General features: G+C 46.1%; 1 protein-coding gene across 1 annotated transcript in view; it reads right to left on the minus strand.

Annotated features, from left to right (window-relative positions):
• Positions 1–21,771, minus strand: part of BGN (biglycan) — a 74,791-nt gene that overhangs the window by 15,007 nt on the left and 38,013 nt on the right. The window contains exons 2-5 of the mRNA XM_081953116.1: positions 17,416–17,669; positions 6,405–6,517; positions 5,592–5,805; positions 1,428–1,538 (exon numbers count right to left, since the gene is read on the minus strand). Of these exons, the coding sequence (XP_081809242.1) occupies positions 1,428–1,538; positions 5,592–5,805; positions 6,405–6,517; positions 17,416–17,653 (676 nt within the window). The 5' untranslated portion in view covers positions 17,654–17,669. The remainder of the gene's footprint in view (positions 1–1,427; positions 1,539–5,591; positions 5,806–6,404; positions 6,518–17,415; positions 17,670–21,771) is intronic.

The raw sequence follows: 21,771 nt of genomic DNA on the forward strand, positions 1-21,771 counted from the left end.
AATGAACCCTGCCACGAATGTTTTGAACTGAGATTGATGCTGCAAATGAAATAAAATGGGACGTGGCAATACAAGTAGTCCTCGACTTACAACAATTCATTTAGTGACCGTTCAAAGTTACAATGGCACTGAAAAAAGTGACTTATGACCATTTTCACAGTTACAACCTTTCCAGCATCCCCGTGATCATGTGATCAATATTCAGACGCTTGGCAACTAGTTCATATTTATGACCATTGCTGTGTCCCAGGGTCATGTGATCTCCTTTTGCGACCTTTTGACAAGCAAAATCAATGGGGAAGATGCACTGATTCGCTTAACAACTGTGGCAAGAAAGGTCGTAAAATTTGCTTAACAAATGTCTCACTTAGCAACAGAAAGTTTGGGCTCGATTGTCGTCGTAAGTCGAGGACTACCTATAATGCATTCTGAAATGTTCTGAAGCCACAATATTTGGGCTGGTCTACAGAAAAGCAGTATTTTTCCTTTAGAGGAGAAGAATTCCATTTCTGTTTAGTATTTACGAAAAGGTTCGGATCCCAAAGGAAAGAAACAGAGTCTGGAAGGAGATGGAACTATCCCTAAAGCTTCACCAGCACATTGCTACCATGCCATTCAATGTGTCACCTCCACTACTTGTGATGGCTAATCAATACCTCATAGTCGAGTTGTGTGTGATTTCTGGAAATTGCACGGAATTTTGCCTTCATTGTCTAACATTAAATACTTCCCATCCCGCATGATCTGAAATTAGGGAACTCAAGAAAGAACCCTTGCAGGAAAAGGAAAGATGGATTTTGGGGGGAAGAGACCAGAGTTCTAGGGGAAAATAAAGAACTCTGTGTCTTTTTTTTATTTTAAAAAAAGGTCTCCCTCCTAAGTCAGTGTTGCGTTCCTGAATTCAGCTGGTTCCTCTCAGTATTCTTTGAAAAAGCAAAATAGTTCCGCTGTCAACCCTGAGATCATTTTGGACATCTTGAGGGCTGCCACAGCAAGGCTGGTTGCAGCCGAGGGAACGTGAAGGGGGAGAAGGAGTTAGCTGGGGAGGGGGGGGGATGTAGATAAAATCACATTCTTTCCTGTGGGAGCCAAGGAGATCCCCACCAGGTGTTTGGAAGGCAAAGACAGCCGGCGGAAGACTGTGACCTGATTGGGCCATATGATGGATGTGTGACCTGGGGGGACATGAACTTTGGGTGGGGAAAACCTCGGGTCCTTCAGAGTCGCTTTTCACCAGCTGTTGCCAAGATGGCATTCCTGATAAAATTTTACTTTGAGGAAACTCCAGGCCTCAGAGCTTTGATTTCGTTGGATCCATTACTTGGAACCCTGACATCTGCACTGCTTCTAGGATTAAAAGCTGAGAGAAGCCGTAGCCCTGAATTTTATTAAGAGGTAGATATGGAGAAGAGAGGAGAAGATATCACCTTTGGGTACACCAGTGAGCTTTGCTTCTGAGATCCTCAGGTAGTTCAATTTTACGCCGTCAAAGGCTCCCGGTTCAAATCCACTGTTCTCCAGAGGGTTCCCACCCATCTCTGCAAAAAGCAGTAAGTTTCATATTAGAACAACGGTGTTCGGCTTTATCAGATCTAGATTTACCGAGCCATTGGCATCTGTGTAGAACTCCTGGTTCTCTATATACACGGCAGAAGGAATAGAACAAAATTATGAGAAACCCACTTCTTCCTGTGCATGCTGATCTTCCTCATCTATCAATTGGCAGGAAGCCAATTAAATCCAGGAAGCCCCCTCTGGCCCTCGCTCAAGAGCTGTCTAAAACCTTTGACATCAACACACTGTGGAAAACCAAATAAGCTGCTGAACACCCAGGTACAGGCAGATACGTAGACAACTCTACACAAAAGGTGCCAAGTTTTTACCTTCCTCGCCAGCATTGGTTAACTCTGAACATGATCTGTAGCCAACATGGTTTTTTCCAGAACTCATTGTTTAAGTGGGGTCTTGTCTCCATCCCTCGGTGTGACTATGATGCTCCTTGACAAAATATCCATCACATTGTGTCCGAATGTCCATCAAAAGCTTACACCAGCCTAATGTCTTATTTTTTTCAACATAGACCACCCTGTCCTTGAACAGCTGGGTGGACTGGCTATTAACATCTTAACTACTATAAGTCCATGTATTTGCCATACGCTAAATAAACAGATGAATAAAATCAACCAAGCCCTCTTCCGCAACTTGTGGCATATCATGTAAAGGAAGAATGAATGCAAAGGGTTACAAACATGGTGAGAGAGATATTGCACATCATGATCAATCTTTAGGAGCCAAAAGTACAATCTGTTTCCATTTGATGATGGATTAGTAAGGCCCATCTCCTCCCACCCTCTTCCAACTCAGCTCCAAATTACCCTTTCTTGAACCCATTTTTTTTTCCTCTTGGAAAAAGCAAATTGTACTTGCTTGCCTGAAACACGCAGTTCCACTCTCAAAGCTTATGGAAAAAGCAATTAAATGTTCTCTAAATGCAATGGTGATGTTAACAGAATAAGATATGTATATTTGATTCTATGCTTCGAATCAATCTGAATCATTTGCAGTTTTAAACAAATTTATTGGTGGAGCAATTTGGGCATTTTTTCTGCAAGTGGTCTTGCAGTTGTAATAAAGGCAGGGTCCTCAGATGCATTTAACGATGATACAATTGGTTTTTTTGATAAATGCCATCCCCCCCTGATGATATTACCATCATTTTCTACCCTGGCCCATGAGTGAGACAGGGCAGTCTTAAATTGTCCTTAGCGGAATTAATTTTAATGTAGTGTTACCCTGTTATTCTGATTCTGTCCAACTACAGTTTTAAGTTGTATATCATCCACTGCATTTCCCCACCTCTAACACTGGAGTCAAAGTCAGGTCAGTAGTAGTAGTGAGAATGAGCACAGAAGTGCCATTTGGGTACTTCAAATTCATGATGGTTTTTCCCCTCTTTTCAAGTTTCCAGTCTCCTTTTTCTGCCACCATTTGGCTACAGACAGGACAGAGTTATTTTACTTATCACCGCAAAGAAAACTACATGGACACGTCCTTCTTGGTAGCTATGGTTGATCCTGATGTATCGGGGAGACCATATTACTTTCGGAAGCAAATGTGATGTGGGAGTTACATGGGGAACAAGAGTTTCCCAGGACAGAAATGTCAATTATATCAAGTGCCAACAGTTAGCTTCGAAAACTGAGAAGCATAAAGCAAAATATTTCGAAATAGTTCTGAAGAAGCTTCTTGGATAAGAGGCAAAGTGTTTTCAAGCAAAAAAACAACAACAACCAAGAAAATCCAATTGCCTTTTGAAAAGCATCATTGGGACAACCATGGCCTGGAGGACTGAGCATCTCCATAGACACAATGAGAAAGGGAGAAATGCTGGAATTAAATCATTGGGATTGATAAGAATTGGTGTCTATTTCCTGTCTCTACAGGGGGCAGTCAACTGTTTAAGGTGTCTTCATCCCCGTATATAAAGGTGCTAAGCTAGTTGTGCTATTTCAGATGTCTAGCTAGCTTTGCCTGATTTTGGGCCCTGGAGTCTGATGCTTGTGGAGAGTGTAGAGACTATGACTGTGTAGGTCAGGGGTGTCAAAGTCGATTTCATTGAGGGCTGAATCAGGGTTGTATTTTGACCTTGGGAGCATGGCCAGTTCAACGTCACTTGTGTCGGGGGCACCTGTGGTGGCCAAGGGCTAAGGCAGGGTTTCCTTCAGACCCTCCCTCCCTCTCATTATAATCTCCTTCCTTCCCTCCTTCCCTCCTTTTCTTTTTCCTTCCCTCTTCATTCTTCTTTCTTCTACCTTCCCCTCTTTTCTTATTTTTCCTTCCTTTCTCTCTTCCCATCTTCCCTTCTTTTTCTTTGTCTTTCCTCTTTCCCTTTCTCCTTTCCCGTCCCTTCTTGGATGCTCAAATGCAAAACTGGAAACATTTCTCTTTTTGTTTTGTTTTGTTTTGCTTTGCTTTGCTTTTGTTTTGCTAGCCCTCTGCCAGCGAAAAAGGAGCCCACCCACCCCCACCCCATTTTTGGCCACAACGTCCTCCTGCAGCCCTCTGCCAGCAAAATCAAGCTCTGTTTTTGCTGGTAGAGGCACCGTGGTCCATTCCTTTGCTGTTTCCAGGGCGGCTCTATGGGCCTTGAGTTTGACACCCTTGGTGTGGGGAGTTCAGCAAATTTCATTACAAGGGTAGCCCGTTCATCTGGTATTGTTCTAAGAACTGTCTCTATTGTTGTAGCCTTGCTGGATTCATGCAAGGCTGCAATGATGGCCCACTCTCACAGGAAATGCTAAAAGTGACTCACTTCCCTTTGTGTTTCTTATTTGTGTTTTTTTTTAACTTGTAATTCAGCTTGAGTTTACACCTGAAAGGGATGTGGAAGAAGAGGTATACAAGGTAGCCTAGCGATGACTAAAAGACCCCTGATGTCACACCCATCTTGTTCCTGCTGCTGTGCTGAGACTGACAGATGTTTTCCCTGCCTGTTGACAAGAGTGCTGAAGGGTTTGATCAATCCCTTGATCAATCACAAACTGCAGATGTGTATTTAGGGCAATATCCTTTGGAGCAGATTTTGAGTTGATGCAATAATGCAAGATAGGGATTAGCAACGGAAATGGGAACATAAATTTACTGGTGGTGCAGTTTTCTGCCAACTTAAGGGTGAGCAGATATCAAATAAACACAGTCTCAGGGAAAAGCCCTACAAATTTTGCTGGAATTTTGAAAGAGATAATGGATATTGTTGATTATGGCATCATATTTTGAATGAGTCAAATTGTGGGAGGTGAGAGAACTCCACAGCTTAAGAGACTCTAAATTTTTTTAGAAGTTTTCCAAAGCTGATCCAGGAGCCAGTAGAATAATTTTGTGAATATATTTGACTTTCTAATGGAAATACGCAACTTTTGGTGGATTGTGCTTTAATCAATTCTTAAGCATACTTAATGAACACAGTGAAGAAGAAAAGTATATGCAGATTACCACTCGTGCTTTGTTCCTAAGTAACTAAATAAACCAGAAACGAACACTCTCAAACTTCATCTGAACCCAAAAATTAATTTATTCCTCCCAAATTGCTGGCTTGCAAATTTGCAATTCTTTGGAAAGATAAAAAAAGAATTTTTTGAGCCCTCTGTTCTTAATTTTTTAAAATTTGTTCATATGTTCACATGAACAATCTCTCTCCCTCCCTCCCTCCCTCCCTCCCTCCCTCCCTCTCTCCATGCTATGTATTTATGCAGGGGAAGATGGTTATGAAAATGTATGCCAGGAAGGCAAATAAACTCAAAATATAGGGTGACTTACTAATTACTGAATAAATTGTTAGTGCATATTTGCATTTCCAAAATATTGGGTAACATTGGGAACACAGAGCTGCAGTGGCCTTTTGGTCTAGTCTTGTTTGATATTAACCATATTTATTTTAAGAACTAACCAACATGCCACACAATATTGGGTGCAGTTTTCTGCATTTTAAAGAACCATTCACCGGGGGTCTGTGTCTCATGTTTCTAAAGAAAAGGAGCAAATGCAAAGCATGACTTGGGGAAAGAAAAGTGGGAAATGGTTTGATGCCTCACCAATGCAATTCATGTTGTGTAGCCCATTGAACACAGCCTTTGGGATCTTCTTAATTTTGTTCTCATGGATCCGGAGTTCCACCAAGGAGTTGGGCAGGTTAGGTGGAATCTCCACCAAGTTGTTCTTGGAGATGTAGAGTTTCTGCAGCTTAATCAGAGGACTAAAAGCTTTTGGATGGATCTTGGAGATCTTATTGTTCACCAATACCAAGGCCTGTGGGTAGAGTCATAGAAAGAGATGGCATGTGAGCAGCATTTAAGCACATGCTGACATAGATGCAAGAAGGTAGAATCCATCATTATTATCCTGGCAACTAATTCTTGCAGCTAGAGAAATTTGTAAGGAAGTCTTGCAGAGAAATTAGATACCAGACTCCTATTGGTACAAATAAGATATCTGCACACTTCCCAAATCCGCTTGCAAAAGGTAACATATAAAGAAAGAAGAAATATTATAATTAAGGTAGATGCAATTGCTTGCACTTAAAAATACAATTTAAGGACTGGAATGAGACTTCCAGAAATCTTTTAGCAGAATATCATGATAAAGAATACAGCCAGTGGCTCAGGATTTCCAGGAAGCATAATCCCAGAGTTCCTGTGTTTTAATCCCAGATGTTTGAGAGGAGTGGAGGTTGGAAATATTGAAGGCCATTCATGTTCAGAAGTTGAGTGTTCCAGGATCCGGTCCTGGCAGAACGAATAGATTTTAGTTCTACACCTGAGGGAAGCTACTGTGGAGTGGACACAGCTAGGTTCTCCTGTCCTGCTTATAGCCATCAGAAGTGGGGAGGGGTCTTTGGCAGTACATACATAGAGGCGAAAGAGCCCTTTAAAGTCATCTTTGCGCAGCTCCGTAATATGGTTGTTTTGCAGATCTAGTAATGTGGTGTCTGGTGAGATTTCCTTAGGCACTTGCTTGAGACCTGGAAAAAAACAGAAACAAATGGGTCAGAAAGTCGGGATTGGCTACACAGACAGAAGATGGGATATCCAGGGCAGAAGACCTGGCCAGGTTAAAACAGGACTAGCTACACTACACTGGAAAACCAAAATGGGTGGGGCCCTGTACTGTGAATCACAGAGAAGAGAATGAATTTTGCACCTGCTGAAATTAAGACTGGCTTCTTTTTCACTTGGCTACTCAGCTCCACACATTAGTCACAGCTGAGCTTGTTGATCAGAAAGGTCGGCAGTTCGGCGGTTCAAATCCCTAGTGCCGAATAACGGAGTGAGCTCCCATTACTTGTCCCAGCTTCTGCCAACCTGGCAGTTCAAAAGCATGTAAAAATGCAAGTAGAAAAATAGGGACCACCTTCGGTGGGAAGGTAACGGCGTTCTGTGTGCCTTCGGCATTTAGTCATGCCGGCCACATGACAACGGAGATGTCTTCGGACAGCACTGGCTCTTTGGCTTTGAAACAGAGATGAGCACTGCCCCCTAGAGTCAGGAACGATTAGCACATATGTGCAAGGGGAACCTTTACTTACATGGATAAGACCATCTACCCAAGCAATGGGGGGGGGGAGGAAATATTCAAGTTCTTATTTACAATTAATTGAATTGAATTGAATTTATTCGATTTGTTAGCCGCTCCCTCTCCACAAGGGACTCGGGGCGGCGTACAATAAAAAGCAGATAAATATACATAAACACATACACATACACATACAGGAAGGAGGTAACAATCATTAAATACATAAAATAATAATAATAAAATTATTAGCCAATAAAATGCCCCAGTTTAAAAATTACGAATTTAAAAAGACTGTCAGGAGGAATAGATGGAACTATGGTTGAGCCAGGCCGGATAATTGAAAAAGGTGGGTCTTGAGTTTTGTACGGAAGGAGCGGAGATCGGAGGTAATCCTAATGTCGAGGGGGAGGTCATTCCACAGGGCTGGGCCCATCACAGAGAAGGCCCTACTCCTGGGTGTCGCCCTCTGACACTGTTTAGTGGACGGCACCCGGAGAAGTCCCTCTCTGTGCGAGCGAATTGGTCGTAGGGATGTATGGGGCAGGATGCGATCCCGCAGGTAGCTAGGTCCTGTGCCATGGAGCGCTTTGAAGATGGTGATCAAAACCTTGAAACGCACCCGATAGACCACAGGAAGCCAATGCAGCTCGCGCAGGAGAGGTGTTACATGGGAGTATCTAGTACTCCCCATAATCACCCGCGCGGCCGCATTCTGGACCAACTGTAGTCTTCGAGTGCATCTCAAGGGAAGCCCCATGTAGAGAGCATTGCAGTAGTCTAAGCGAGACGTCACCAGCGCATGGGTGACTGTACGTAAGGCATCCTGGTCCAATAGGGGGCGCAATTGGCGCACCAGGCGCACCTGGTGGAACGCCCCCCTTGCCACGGCTGTTACATGGTCATCCATGGACAACCGGGCATCCAGGAGGACGCCCAAATTGCGCGCCCGCTCCATGGGGGCCAGTTGCTCGCCCCCGATGGCCAGAGATGGAAGCAACTGGTTGAACCGGGGTGCCGGAAGCCACAGCCACTCTGTCTTGGAGGGGTTGAGTTTGAGTCTGTTGTCATCCATCCAGACCCGTACGGCTTCCAGACACCGGGACATCATTTCGACGGCCTCGTTGGGGTGGTTCGGGGTGGAAATGTACAGCTGAGTATCATCAGCGTACAGATGATATCCCACCCCAAAACCACGGATGATCTCGCCCAGTGGCTTCATATATGTGTTGAACAGGAGGGGCGAGAGGACCAACCCCTGTGGCACCCCACAAGTGAGGGGGCTCAGGGTCGATCTCTGCTCCCCTGCCAACACACGTTGCGTCCGGCCGGAGAGGTAGGAGCCGAACCACCGTAAAACGGTGCCCCTAACCCCCAACCCCTCCAGCCGCTGCAATAGGATACCATGGTCGATGGTATCAAAAGCTGCTGAGAGATCTAATAGGACCAGGATAGAGGAGCAACCCCTATCTCTGGCCCTCCAGAGATCATCAACCAACGCGACCAAGGCCGTCTCCGTGCTGTGCCCGGGTCGGAAGCCGGACTGGCGCGGGTCTAGATAATCATTTTCCTCCAGGTGACGTGGGAACTGTTGGGCCACCACACTCTCTACAACCTTCGCTAAAAAGGGAAGGTTGGAGACAGGACGATAATTGGCTAGCTCCGTTGGATCCAGGGAAGGCTTCTTGAGTAAGGGTCTCACAACCGCCTCTTTCAAGGCGGCCGGCAGAGACCCCTCGCCCAACGAAGCATTCACTAGTCCCAGGAGCCAGTCGCGTGTAACCTCCCAGGATGCCAGTACAAGCCAGGAGGGACACGGGTCCAATAAACATGTGGTGGGTTGCAGACGCCCACGTAACCCGTCCAAATCCTCAATGGCAACCGAGTCAAACTCCTCCCAGAGTGGTCTCTCAAGACTCGCCTCGGGCGTCTCCCCTAGACCACTGAAAGGGACCCATTCCCTCCGGATTTGAGCGATTTTATCCTGCAGATATTTCCCAAATTCCTCTGCCCTGCCCTGTAGAGGGGCTTCCCGCGGCCTCTGTGACAGAAGGGAGCGGGTCACCCGGAACAGGGTGGAAGGGCGGTTATCTGCGGACGCAATAAGAGCGGCACAATGTCAACGTTTGGCCGCTCTTAATGCCACAAGGTATGTCCTTAAGTAGGTTCGTACCTGTGCTCGATCAAATTCGGGGCGGGAGGATCTCCAACAACTCTCTAGGCGTCTCTTGTGGCGTTTCATCACCCTTAGCTCCTCGGTAAACCAAGGGGCCAGGGGGGTTCGTTGCCGCATGAGAGGCCGCAAAGGTGCCACCCGGTCTAGGGCACCGGCAGTCACACTATTCCATGCGGCTACCAGGTCCTCTATCCGGGGGCGGGTCAGGTCTACAGGAGGTGGCCCAAGCTCCGTCTGGAACTTATCCGGTTCCATCAGGCGCCTGGGGCGGAACCATCTAATGCCTTCCGGTTCCGCCTCCCCGCAGCAGGGGGTAGCACCAGGGAAGTCAAGTCGGAGAAGTGAGTGATCTGACCATGACAGGGGAGTAATAGCTAGATCCCCTATTCCCAGATCACTCATCCACTGGCCAGAGACAAAAACAAGGTCCAGCGTGTGGCCTCCTTCGTGCGTGGGGCCCTGAATTAATTGAGTCAGGTCCATGGCTGTCATGGAAGCCATGAACTCCCGAACCACCTCGGATGCTTCTCCCATCGACGGCAGGTTGAAGTCCCCCATCACTAAAAGTTTGGGGGTCTCAACCGCCACCGATGCGATCAGCTCGAGGAGTTCAGGCAGGGCCGCTGATGTATAGCGAGGAGCCAGGTATACTATCAGCAGGCCCAACTGTCTCCCTGGGCCCCACCTCACGACAAGGGACTCACACCTGGATGTCTGCGGCACAGTGAACTCTCTCGGCTCTAAGTCTTCCCGGATAATCACCGCTACCCCACCACCCCTTCCCTGGGCCCGTGGCTGGTGGAATGCTCGATAACCTGGAGGGCACATTGCCACGAGGGGTAGACCTCCCTCGTGGCCCAACCAGGTCTCTGTTATTCCCGCGAGGTCCGGCTCCCCCTCCAAGATCAAATCATTGATGAGAGGGGCCTTGTTGACAACGGACCTCGCATTGCATAACAACAGCCTCAGGCCCTGGGTCTGTAGATCCTGACCACCTAGCATGCGGGGGTTGGTACAAGCGACCGGGTCGGGTATGACCAATAACCACGGTCTCCCAACCGACTACGAGTTCTTAATCTGTCCTCGCACCTACCCCTCCCCACGACCGTTGGTATCAAGGAGCCCTGTCTTGGAATGCTATCTTCCCTCTCCCCCCCCACTCCGCACCCTCCTATCTCGACCACACCTATTCGCCTGGCTCTACCATTACTCCTGACCTGATCCACCCCCCCAGCCCTGGAACCCCTTAAAACTATTAAAAAACGATTGATTAAAAAGCCCCTTAGTTTGCGCTTCCTCCACCTCTCTGGGTTAATAAACCCGTCCTCAAGGTGGGCCCTTGAAAGGGCTGGAGGCCATACCTGCGAGAGCGGGGACTCTCGCAGCAGCAGTAGGTCTGACCTCGAATATAACATGTTCGTATAATTACAACAGGGCCAAAGCTCGTGAACTGGGTGCTGTCGGTGTTGATGTAAGTTAGCAAGCCAAAATTCCCCACTAAAGGGGATAGACAGATGGTAATAGTACACATCCTAGGTGGAAAGGATGGAATAGTCCCAGCTAAAGGGGATAGACAGATGGTAATAGTACACATCCTAGGTGGAAATGATGGAATGGTGAGCTAGCCAGCTGGTGTATAGATGAGACTGGGAGGTAGTTCGTAGTGGACGGTAAGGGGCAGTTAGCCCAAAGTAAATGAGTGGGGGGGGGGGCGAGTTGTAATAAGCACGGCAGGGGTACAGAGTCAAACCTTCAGCGTAGGCCTCCAGTGCTCCAACGCCTCCGTCCCCATGGCCTGCCTTCGTTGCAAGTAGTCCTCCACCTATTCGGCAACCCACAGCCGTTGTTCCAGGCCCGCAGGGCCGCTTCGGCCTCCCTGCGGTCTTCCTGCCGATCTTCCAACGCCCTCCGGTGCCTCGGGCCTCACTCTCCTTCCCGCAGCCCTCCCGCTGGTCTGGGCTCACAGCGACCGGAAATTTGGCGCTCGGCGTCTCCTGGGTCGCTGCTTGGGCCGTTCGGGTCTCTTGGGTCGCCACCATCACCGCTATCGTTCTTCCGCTCAGGCCACCGCCATCCTCCGTCCTCCTCCGCTCAGGGCCTTCGCGGCTCCGTTCCGCTCCACTCGAAAACACCAGCTCGAAAACGCCAGTCACCGGCACCAGCCGGCATGCTCTCCTCCTTCTGCCCAGCTGTCAGGCCGTCCTAGCGGGCCAGCCTGGATCCAGGGCGAAAGCCAGCATGGTCACCAACAAATTCCCAACCCTTGAGCTGGAAACGAGGGTCAGCAGCATCCCTGCCCATCAGAGAGCCCCCGCAATCAAGCGGAGCTCAGAGGCAGACCTCCATTTCCCTCCGGAAGCTCCTCCTCCTTCCTTAGTCAGCGAATTCTTTTTAAAAACCTTGCAAATCCTATAAATATATTAGCAATAAGCATTCCACCACTCCAGCCCCCCCCCCGCTCCTAAGTACCATGAAGTGTAATCACTGATTGGAGTGGGTAGGTGGGTGAGGTAGAGAGCATCATGGATGGCCAGGAGAACTCAAAAAGGGGCAGTACTTGTAGTCCAGCATGCTTTCCCGTTTCTTTGCTCTCTTTGCTTGCAATTGTTTCCTTGCCAACTCACAATGTGTGACACAAAGCAGCAGTGTGTGGGTTTTCCACACACCTGTGAGCCAATGACTTGAAACAGTCCAGCACAGCAGCATCACATTCACAACTTGACGGTTGTGAATCGGTCCACAAGAAAGAGAGCACAAAGATGGGAAGGCTCCGTCTTTTAGAGTATTGCGCTGCTTTGCAGTTAGCTCTGCATCATTATGCGGAGGACATATGATCCGACAAGTACTGTTGCTCAGTTATACCTGGCCGATGCTTTTGTACCTAAGCCACTGAACCATCGGGAGCCATAAGCCGCCTTTGTAAGGTTTGCTGTTTCCTCGAGAACATCGATGGCCTGGTGACTTTCGAGAGCTGGGCTCCACTGAATTGTCTTGAGAAGCTGCTTCATGTCGTATTACAGGGGAGCTGCGTATTTAAGGACGGTGTATAGCTCAAGGGCAGAGGGCAAATGCCTTGCATGCAGAAAACACCATGTTCTTCCCTTGCTCTCTGTAGCCAAAAAATGGATCCCATGGAAGAAACTGATGGGAGGGAGGGTGGGGAGGACAGAGCTAGTTTGGAGGGACATGGCCACCACCAGCCGGAACTGGTGTAGATAAAACAGAAATGCCTTCAGCAATTCGATTGTCCTCTTTCTGCCTAGAACAGAGCAAAAAAAAAAAAGGATGTTGCTTCAGGAGCTGTTGTGCTCAGAAAATGGGCCGCTGGCAGAATGCCAGTTCTGGCTCTCCTGCGTTGCTCAGCTGGTGAGAGCTCTGATCTCAGCATTTTGAGCAGGAGCGAAGATGTTTGCATGGCCAGTGTTGAAATATTTTGCAGCAGTTGGAGATGGGAAATAAATCCATGCAGAAGCATCCTTTGAGTATCTTCCCAACACACTTTATTACGACCTAGAGCTCCACATGTACAATATACCATGAGCTACTCCATACCTGACTGTCCCTCCTCCTCCTCCTCCTCCCCCAAAAATCTTACAATCTGGACTGACAAGCTGTGCCTGGGCTCTGATTAAAGTCTAAACCAAAAAGATGTCAGCTTTCCAAGGAATTCCTCTTCCTACCTGGGTGGGACAATATTGGCAGCAGAGGTTACTCCTTCATTAGCTCGGTAAAATACAGGCCTGAGCCCAGGCGCTACAGTCTTATTCTGATCTGAGTTCTGGATCACAATAAACCATGCTGTATTTTGGGTTGCTATTACAGTCACAACATCCTCACGTGGATTCACTGTGACTCTGCCCACATTCTGCATTCATCTATTTTACCCTGTTTACAGTCACACAATGCTAAGTCACGCTTGGTAAATGTGATGGGGCTCATGCATTATTAATGTGCTAGAAGCGAGAGCGTTATTCAAGGCTGCAGGAGGGATGAGGGATGAATACTTTGTCTGCACATGCCGGAAAAATATCCACAGGATTGTTGCTGCTGTATTAAAAGTTTGTGGTAGAGATCTTGTGTTTCCTTTATCAATTGTGTTGGGGATGCCTTGTCTGGAATGAACATTAAGTTCTTGAAAAAAACTGCATCTGTTGAATGTCTGCCTGCTCCATGTCTGCTTGTCTGCCTCTGATTTATTCTCTAAGTCTTAACTATTCATTTACGGTGATTAAGATGGCCTAACTCACCACACCATGAAGAAACCCTGTTGCACAGCTCAGAACTGTCAATAGTGAATTGTTTTTTACGTTGACCACTTCAAATAAGGCCCTTAATGAGTTCGCCCAATGAAGAATGAATAAAACTACTGTAAATGACTGTTTCCAAAAATCAGAAGCAAAACCAAGGTTTTCAAAAGAGAAAATTGCCTGCTCTAAAGCCTTTGAGAGTTTCACAAATGCACAGATAACCTGGCAATCAGAATTTCGTTCCTAGGCACCCTCTTCTTTTTATACAGAAATTGGAACCATATCAAAATAATGCATTCAGATACAGCTGCGCATTACAGATAAAAGTCATTGAAAGGTTAACATTAAAATAAAGATGTTCCCTCTTACTTAGTCTTTGGGAACCTTGTTTAAGTAACCTGGGGTAAGGTAAAGGTAAAGGTTCCCCTCGCACATATGTGCTAGTCATTCCCGACTCTAGGGGGCGGTGCTTATCTCCGTTTCAAAGCTGAAGAGCCAACACTGTCCGAAGACGTCTCCGTGGTCATGTGGCCGGCATGGCTAAACACCGAAGGCACATGGAACATTGCTACTTTCCCATCAAAGGTGGTCCCTATTTTTCTACTTGCTTTTTTACATGCTTTCAAACTGCTAGGTTGGGAGAAGCTGGGACAAGTAACAGGAGCTCACTCAGTTACACAGCACTAGGGATTCGAACCGCCGAACCACTGACCTTTCGATCAACAAGCTCAGCATCTTTGCCACTGAGCCACCGCATCCCACTCAGGTATTCTTACCCAAGAGTACACCCTTGGGTGCTTGGGTAATTCTGGCTACATCTTGAGCTAGGGACCAGAAAGAATTGCTTCACATTCAGAGTCTGGTGATTTGGGCATCCCTGATATGCCCCTCAGACACCCTCCTCTGTAATTTCTATTAGATTATACAGGTAGTCCTCATTTAACAACCATTCAAAGTTAGAATAAATTTCTCTAGAGCTGCTTGCATCCCACTTCTGGAGTTCCGATGTCCACACACCCTGTGATCATGTGATCACATTTTGGATGCTTGACAACTAGCTCACATTTACGGCGGTTTGCAGCATCCCACAGTCACATGACTGCAATTTTTTTGTGTTTTTGCCTGTTTCTGGCATTTACTTCCAGCTTCTGTCAAAAAATGCAAATTGAAGAAAATGGGTTCATTTAACCATCAAGGCATTTGTTTGCTTAATGACCACCACCACTGCGAGATCACCTACTGCCACCAGTAGCCTCCCACCGTCCAGTACGATCCCACAGAGTTGGCCTCCTCAGGGTGCCGTCGGCCAAGCAGTGTGCCGTCGGCCAAGCAGTGTCGGCTGGTGACCCCCAGGGAGAGAGCCTTCTCTGTGGGAGCGCCTTCCCTCTGGAATGAGCTGCCCCCGGAGCTCCGCATAATCCCTGACCTCCGGTCCTTCCGACGCGCCCTAAAAAGTTGGCTTTTCCAGCAAGCCGGCCTGGCCTGTTAATGTTAATGTTAATTTTAATTTATTTTAAATGTACTGTTTCTTTTTTTAAAAAAATCGGTTTGGTCTTTTTGGAATTGGGTTTAATCTTTTTTTTAACTTTTGTGATGTGTTTTTAATGTTGTACGCCGCCCTGAGTCCTTTGGAGAAGGGCGGCATATAAATCCAAATAAACCTAAACCTAAACCACCACCAAAAGGTTATAAATTCAGTCACATAGTGACCCATTTAAGGATTGCCTTAATGATACCCACTGTACAACAGTAATTACAGGCTCAATTACAGCTGTAAATTGAGGAGTACCGGTAAATGCTTTGGAATCAATATGCCCTTTTGTACAATCTGAAGAGCACAGGTAGAGTGAATCTGAATTTCTTGGTAAATCTCTGGGGGAACTGCAATAAGGATATCTGAGTCCTGCCTGTTTGACCACAGCAGCAACAAAATCACTAGATTGGAATTATGAGACAGAAGAACTTCCAGCTCAATAAATTTCTGCTCATGAAAACAAACTTCTGGTCTCCAAATTCTTTGCTTTTAAGTGCATATATTTCAACTAAGGCTCCAGAATTTGTTGTTTGGGGGCAGGGGTGGGGGTGGGGGAATGGCAGTTTCAGTTAAAAATGAAACTGAAAATCACATAACCCTGAAATGTGCCTATCATTGCACAATGGAGATACTTACACACATGTATGTACATAGATACCTACATGCACATTGTTCTAACCCTGGAAAGGGGCTAAAACCTTTTATAAGTCCAAAACCAATGAGATAACATTAGGAAGCGGCTCAGGCAGATCCTCCCTGATTGATTATATGAATAACAAATAATATAATATGATTTAGTATGAGAAGGCAAAGGAGTGACAGCACAATCAGTCTTGCAGGACTTTCTGTCTTAATTATTAGTTTTTGTTAGTTTCTACCTCTTTAATTTTAAAAAACCGAATAAAGTTTTTAAAAAAATAAGACAGTCTCTGTTTTACTAGTGTTTCAATAGCGGTCTCTGGAATGGCCTGGCAATCCGATTTTAACCTACTATCCTCAGGATGGTGCCCTTGTCTCAACTCTGAGCTATTGATTTATGCAGTCCTGCACTTTTTACACCTGCAAAACGCCCATTCTGTTCAGAAAAACAAGGAGAAAGTAAAGTCCATCAGGACAGTTGTAGCCCCCACCTTCATGCCAAACTTTCTATGTTGTCAATCCAAGGTCTGGATTCCCTAGGAGTTACTTCTGGGGGAAGAAGACCAACTTACCGTGAAGTGAAATAAGTGGGACAAATAATTTGAGACTTTACTGAACTGCCATGTATTTCATACCCCCAGCAGCCCACCCCTGGATAAATCACATAGCCAGGTTTCTCTTCTCCTCCTCAGCTGCCTCTAGAGTTTGCCAAATAGGTCTTTGTTTACTCTCAGAAGCCTGCTTGACAGACAGAATGGGGACAAGGCATGGAAAAGGGAGCCAAATAGAAAGCTGTTGTGGGAAGTTCTAGCAAGGTTCACGGGAGACACTGCAAACTTCAGCAGTTTGTCATTTCCCTGTATTTGTTGATACTTTGTCTGATGGAGACAAAGATCTAAAGATTCCAGATGGTTGCTCTTATCTGTGTTTCCTTCCTTCCTTCCATCTATCCATTCACCCATTCATCCATTCACCCATCTGCTAAAAACATATCTAGAACTAAGGAGAAATTCCCTGACTGTGAGAACAATTAACCAGTGGAGTGGCTTAACTCCAGAACTTGTGAGTGCTTCATCTCTGAAAGTTTTTAAGAAAAGATTGGTGCAGGAGATGACCAGGCTGAGCCCGAGGGAAAGGTCAAATGTGTCATCAGTCTTGCATCCCTTCATGCCCATAAAAGATCTAAGTCCAGCTCACCTTGAATTCCATTAACTCTTATCTACTGCCAATTTGCTTTGACTTTTAGTAGTTCATATTCTTGTAGGGAAGTTTAAGATTGAAATACACCATTATATACATTTGAATTGCTTGGGTTTCCTGATTTCTCACATTTGACAGCCATTTGGCTAGAATGGTATAGATCAGTGTTTCTCAAACTTGGCGACTTTAAGTCCTGTGGACTTCAACTCCCAGAATCCCCCAGCCAGCATAGCTGGCTGGGGAATTCTGGGAGTTGAAGTCCACAGGACTTAAAGTCGCCAAGTTTGAGAAACACTGGTATAGATCTCCTGCTTGTGCAGGGGGGTTGTACTAGAAGACCTCCAAGGTCCCTTCCAACCCTATTATTCAATGTTCTAATAGTTTTTGGAACAACTGTTTTCTATTTTAAACTCTTTTGTTCCCTATGTTTACATTTTCCAACAATAAGCATTTACCTCTGTTCATAGCACTAGGATCTCCAGAATGAATGCTGGATCACAGTCTTGCCCAATTGCTGTAATCTCCTCCCCCACCCCCTGAAGAGAGAGACTCACCCAGATCAGAGCATTGGACCACTCTTAGGTGGCAATGGCAGCCAAAGGGACAGAGGCCTGGGTAGAAAGGAATGTCTGGTGCCTCAGCTCCACTCGAAGTAGGGAAGATCCCAGATGCCTCTTCCTCTTCTTGGACCGAGGGATCGTCCATGGAGAAGTCCCAGAATCCTCTTTGTACAAATGGCAGTTCGCTGCTCACCAGACCCAGGAGGGGTATCAGAAGAAGGAAGTGCTCCATACTGCGAGGTCCCAGGCTAAGGTATGGAAAAGATGGGCAGAGATCAGAAAGTGCTTGGAGCTGAGATTCTCGGGGTCCTCAGAATCAGAGTTTCTTTGTTATTGACAATAATTCTAAGCATGGTATCATTGGGCACCTACCACAGCCCAATGCTCTGGTAAGAGGACCAGAGCTAATCTTTGGATTTTTCTTGTTCCTCTTCAGTGACATTATAAAGGTGGGACAAACCTTGCTCAAGCCCATTCTACAACTCCCCACATTACCTGTTTCACTGGTTGCTCTGTCACAACTATCCACTTCCCCCACCCCGTTTTCCCCTCTCTAGAGATCTAGAGTTGTTGCCCTCCCATTCTTCTCATCCCCAGATGATCATGTGATAAATGGAAATGTCCCTTTTTGTCCTTTTGCATGAAACTGTAGTGCAACAAAGATCTTACTGCCATGGATATAGTCCAGGGAAAGAGTGGGGAAAGGGGAAGTATGGAAGGAGGGAGGGAGGGAGGGAGGGAGGAAGGAAGGAAGGAAGGAAGGAAGGAAGGAAGGAAGGAAGGAAGGAAGGAAAGAAAGAAATGCAATGGACCCACTTTTTCTCCAGTAAATTCAAGAGGATATACTTTTCAATTGTTTCCCTCTGATGCTAGGTGCTAAGAAACAAGTTTGAACTGAGTCTCATCAAGCCAATCAAGTAGAACTACAAGAGTCATGACAGCCACCATTTCTGGCAGCCCAAGGGTAAGGGAGGTTGCAAATTACTGTAACTTTATTTTTTATTTATTTCTGTTATTTAGGGTAACACTCTATTAATTTAATTTAATTTAGTTTAGTTTAAATAGGGAACTTTATTTAATTAATGCAAGACTGACATGGATGTGGCAACATAGTGACTCCATAATGGAATCCAGATTTGAATCAAGCACTTCCCAGTTGAGACTCTGTACAGTTAATCATTTCATTATATGAAGGAGAAGAGACAAAACCCCAAGCCCTTAAGAACCAGGAGGGACGGGTGATGAGTCAGGGACATCAGAAAATGTGGGAGAGAGTGAGTATCCTCACTCCAGTGTTGATTGCGCAATAAATATCTTTCAAAACTCAGCCCAGAATTGCTGGAGTAACGACTTGGATCCTTGCCAATGGCCTATCCCCCAAAGCTGGGTTGACTTGGCAACATAGAGCTTCGTTTCATTCAGTCCAGGGCCTGCAAACAGCTGTAACGCTGCTTCTCTGGGGGTGCCAACTCGGTCTGCCAAGAAAGACTCATTTGAAAGCACTGGTGGAAGATTTTGCTTTTTCTTGTTTGCAGAGGAAATGGGTGAAAAGGAAACCAGGCTCAGCTGGGGAAACCTCTTTGTTACTAAAGCCCTCTGGGCTTGCTTATTTCAATTATTAACCACACCATACTTCAACCAAAGGCAATATGTTCTCTGGCCATCACCCAGATCCTCCATCTTTCAAGCCCAACTTTTTCTAATTAATTTGGGGTATTCTCTTATTCCTCATTTTTGGGAGACGGGAACAAAGAGTGCCTCTTAGTTCCTGGCCCACAATTCCTCCCGCTGCTAGTTGCTACATTTGGAGTCTCTCATTGCTCCATGCTCTGGTTTTTGACTTTTGCTTTGCAGTCCTAGGCACTGTCTTTTAATGAAAGGCTACTTTTGTTTATGTAACTGAACTAAAGCAGTTTCTGGCAGGGCAGTCGACCGGGTTAAATTTGTTTCCCTCTTTCTGTTACATGAGGTACCTTACCATCTAGACAGCAGTCAGCCTCTGCCTCATTTCTCCTCCCATGTCAAAGCAACCGTTAAGCAGTTTTGTCCTCTACACAGCGGCTGCTTCATCCTTCAGATCTGAGTTAACCTCACATCTGGCCTGCAACATCTCTATTATCTGCCTTGGTGGTCCTCTCAGCTATCCTGCTGGGACTCTCCTTCTCTAGTCAGTACAGGATAAAAAAAAAAAAATCTCACAGATTTTCAGTGCAGCGAGTTATTTCTCCTTTTAATCCTCCTTAGAACAATTGCCATTCATCCTTCTAGCACTTCTAGTCTTCATGATGGAACCTGCCTTTCTCTATCGTATCTTTCCTCCCCTTGCCTTTAGAACATTTCTACAACTGCAGAGCAGTGGTGGGTTACTCCCGGTTCGGACTGGATTGGGTGAACCGGTAGTGGCGGCAGTGGGAGGCTCCGCCCACCCACCCGGATGCTTCTGCACATGCGCAGAAGTGTTGCGCGCACGCACAAGCGCGCGCACGTGCACAAGCAAACCGATAGTGAACAAAATTGAAACCCACCATTGCTGCAGAGGCAGCTGTCCCTGTTTGGTACCTAGCACGGTAACATCTGTATTGCATCCCATGATCTTCAGGTTCAATTCAAAGTATTGGTGGTGGCCTTTCCATGACATACGGCCTGGTTTCCTAAAGAATCGACTTCCTCGCATGTTTTTTGCCCATCTCCCCGGTAAGATTCAGTAGAGTGGGCATGCTGCAGGTCCCATCTTTGAAGCAATGCACCTGAGCTTACTTTCCTTACCATGACATCTGTCCTCTAGAATACTAGTCCCGCTCCCTCCTGAAGTTTGCATTGCCTTGACCTTGTCATCCTCTAAGTCAGGGGTGTCAAACTCAAGGCCTGGGGGCTGGATCCGGCCCACAAGGTGTTTAGATCTGGACCGTGGAGCCGCCCTGGAAATAGCAAAAGGACTGGCCCCTGGTGCCTCTGCCAGTAAAAATGGAGCTTGCGAGGGCAGCAGGCTGCCCATCTGAGCTCCGTTTTTGCTGGCAGAAGATTGCAGAAGGCCGTCGCAGGTGAAAATGGAGCTTGGGAGCCCATTTTCATTGGCAGAGCGCTTGGGCCACCACAGGTGCCTCCAACACAAGTGATTTTGAGCTGGCCATGCCCTCCTGGCCATGCCCCCCTGCCTCCCCCCCCCCCCCGCCGAGATCAAACACAACCCTGATGCAGCCCTCCATGAAATTGAGTTCGACACCCCTGTTCTCAGTGAACCTTGAAAATAGAGTTCCCAACCTCCCAGGACCTGAGAGGTTTTTTGTTGGATGATACATGACTAGGTCTTGTTCTTTCTTTTTTTAATGTATGTTGGTTTTTTTAGCTGGTTTGACCCTCCTGGGGGAGGGGGGTGTAGGGAGTTATTATTGATTGCTTTTACTGTAAACCACCTAGAGTTGGTTGAGTTAGGCAACTCTAGAAATATGATCATGCAAACAAAGAAAACCTCATCAAGTTCAGCAACTACAGCCAACAGCCGTGCTTCCTGGAAATTCTGGGAATTGTAGCGGCAAACATTTGGGGGCCTCATTGAGGAAAGTATTATATACAGCCTACAAATAGATTAGGAATCTTCTTCATAATATGTAACAAGTCTGAAGGAGAAGCTGCATTTTCACAGTGCAGATTCTTTGGCAGTCAAATGGAACAAAAGTAAAATACATAAATAAAATAAATAAAGATTTAAAGATCAATGACACAGGAATGTGTCTTTGAAAAAAACATTTCAAAATGGAATGAACACAAAGCATAAGGTGAAAAATCATTTCACTCAGAACATCACCATCAAAATTGTGTGGGTGGGTGGGTGGGTGTTTGTGCCTTTAAGCCAGTTTTGCCTTCTGGTGATTGCCTAAACCTTTCAGTTTTCTTGCCAAGATTTTCAGAAGTGGGTTGCCCTTACTTGCTTCCTTGGACTAAAAAAAATGGACAGGTCAGCCCAAAAACCACCCAGCTGCTTCATGATCTCTTGCTTTCTAGCCTCATGTCCTAACAATTACACCAAACAGGAAAACAGTAATCAATGAACTCACATGAAACTGCCTTAGTGTCAATATCATTCAACCTTTTTATTAATAACCTAGTTAATTAAAAGGTAATCAAATGTGCACGGAGGCCTGAGCAATGCCTATGATAACAGGATGGGATTGTAATCTAATCTGGATAGATTGGAAGACTGGACTAAGATGCCCTTCAACAGAAAGAAACATGAAGCATTACTCCTGAAAGAGAGAAAATATAGGGAACATATAGAAGATAAAGAATTGACGGCTTGAAAGCACTAGATTGGAAAGGGATTAAGGTGTGGTCATTGACAACAAGCTAAAC

This window comes from Natrix helvetica (genome assembly GCF_964273705.1).
Source record: "Natrix helvetica genome assembly, chromosome: 1".
Lineage (NCBI taxonomy): Eukaryota > Metazoa > Chordata > Lepidosauria > Squamata > Natricidae > Natrix > Natrix helvetica.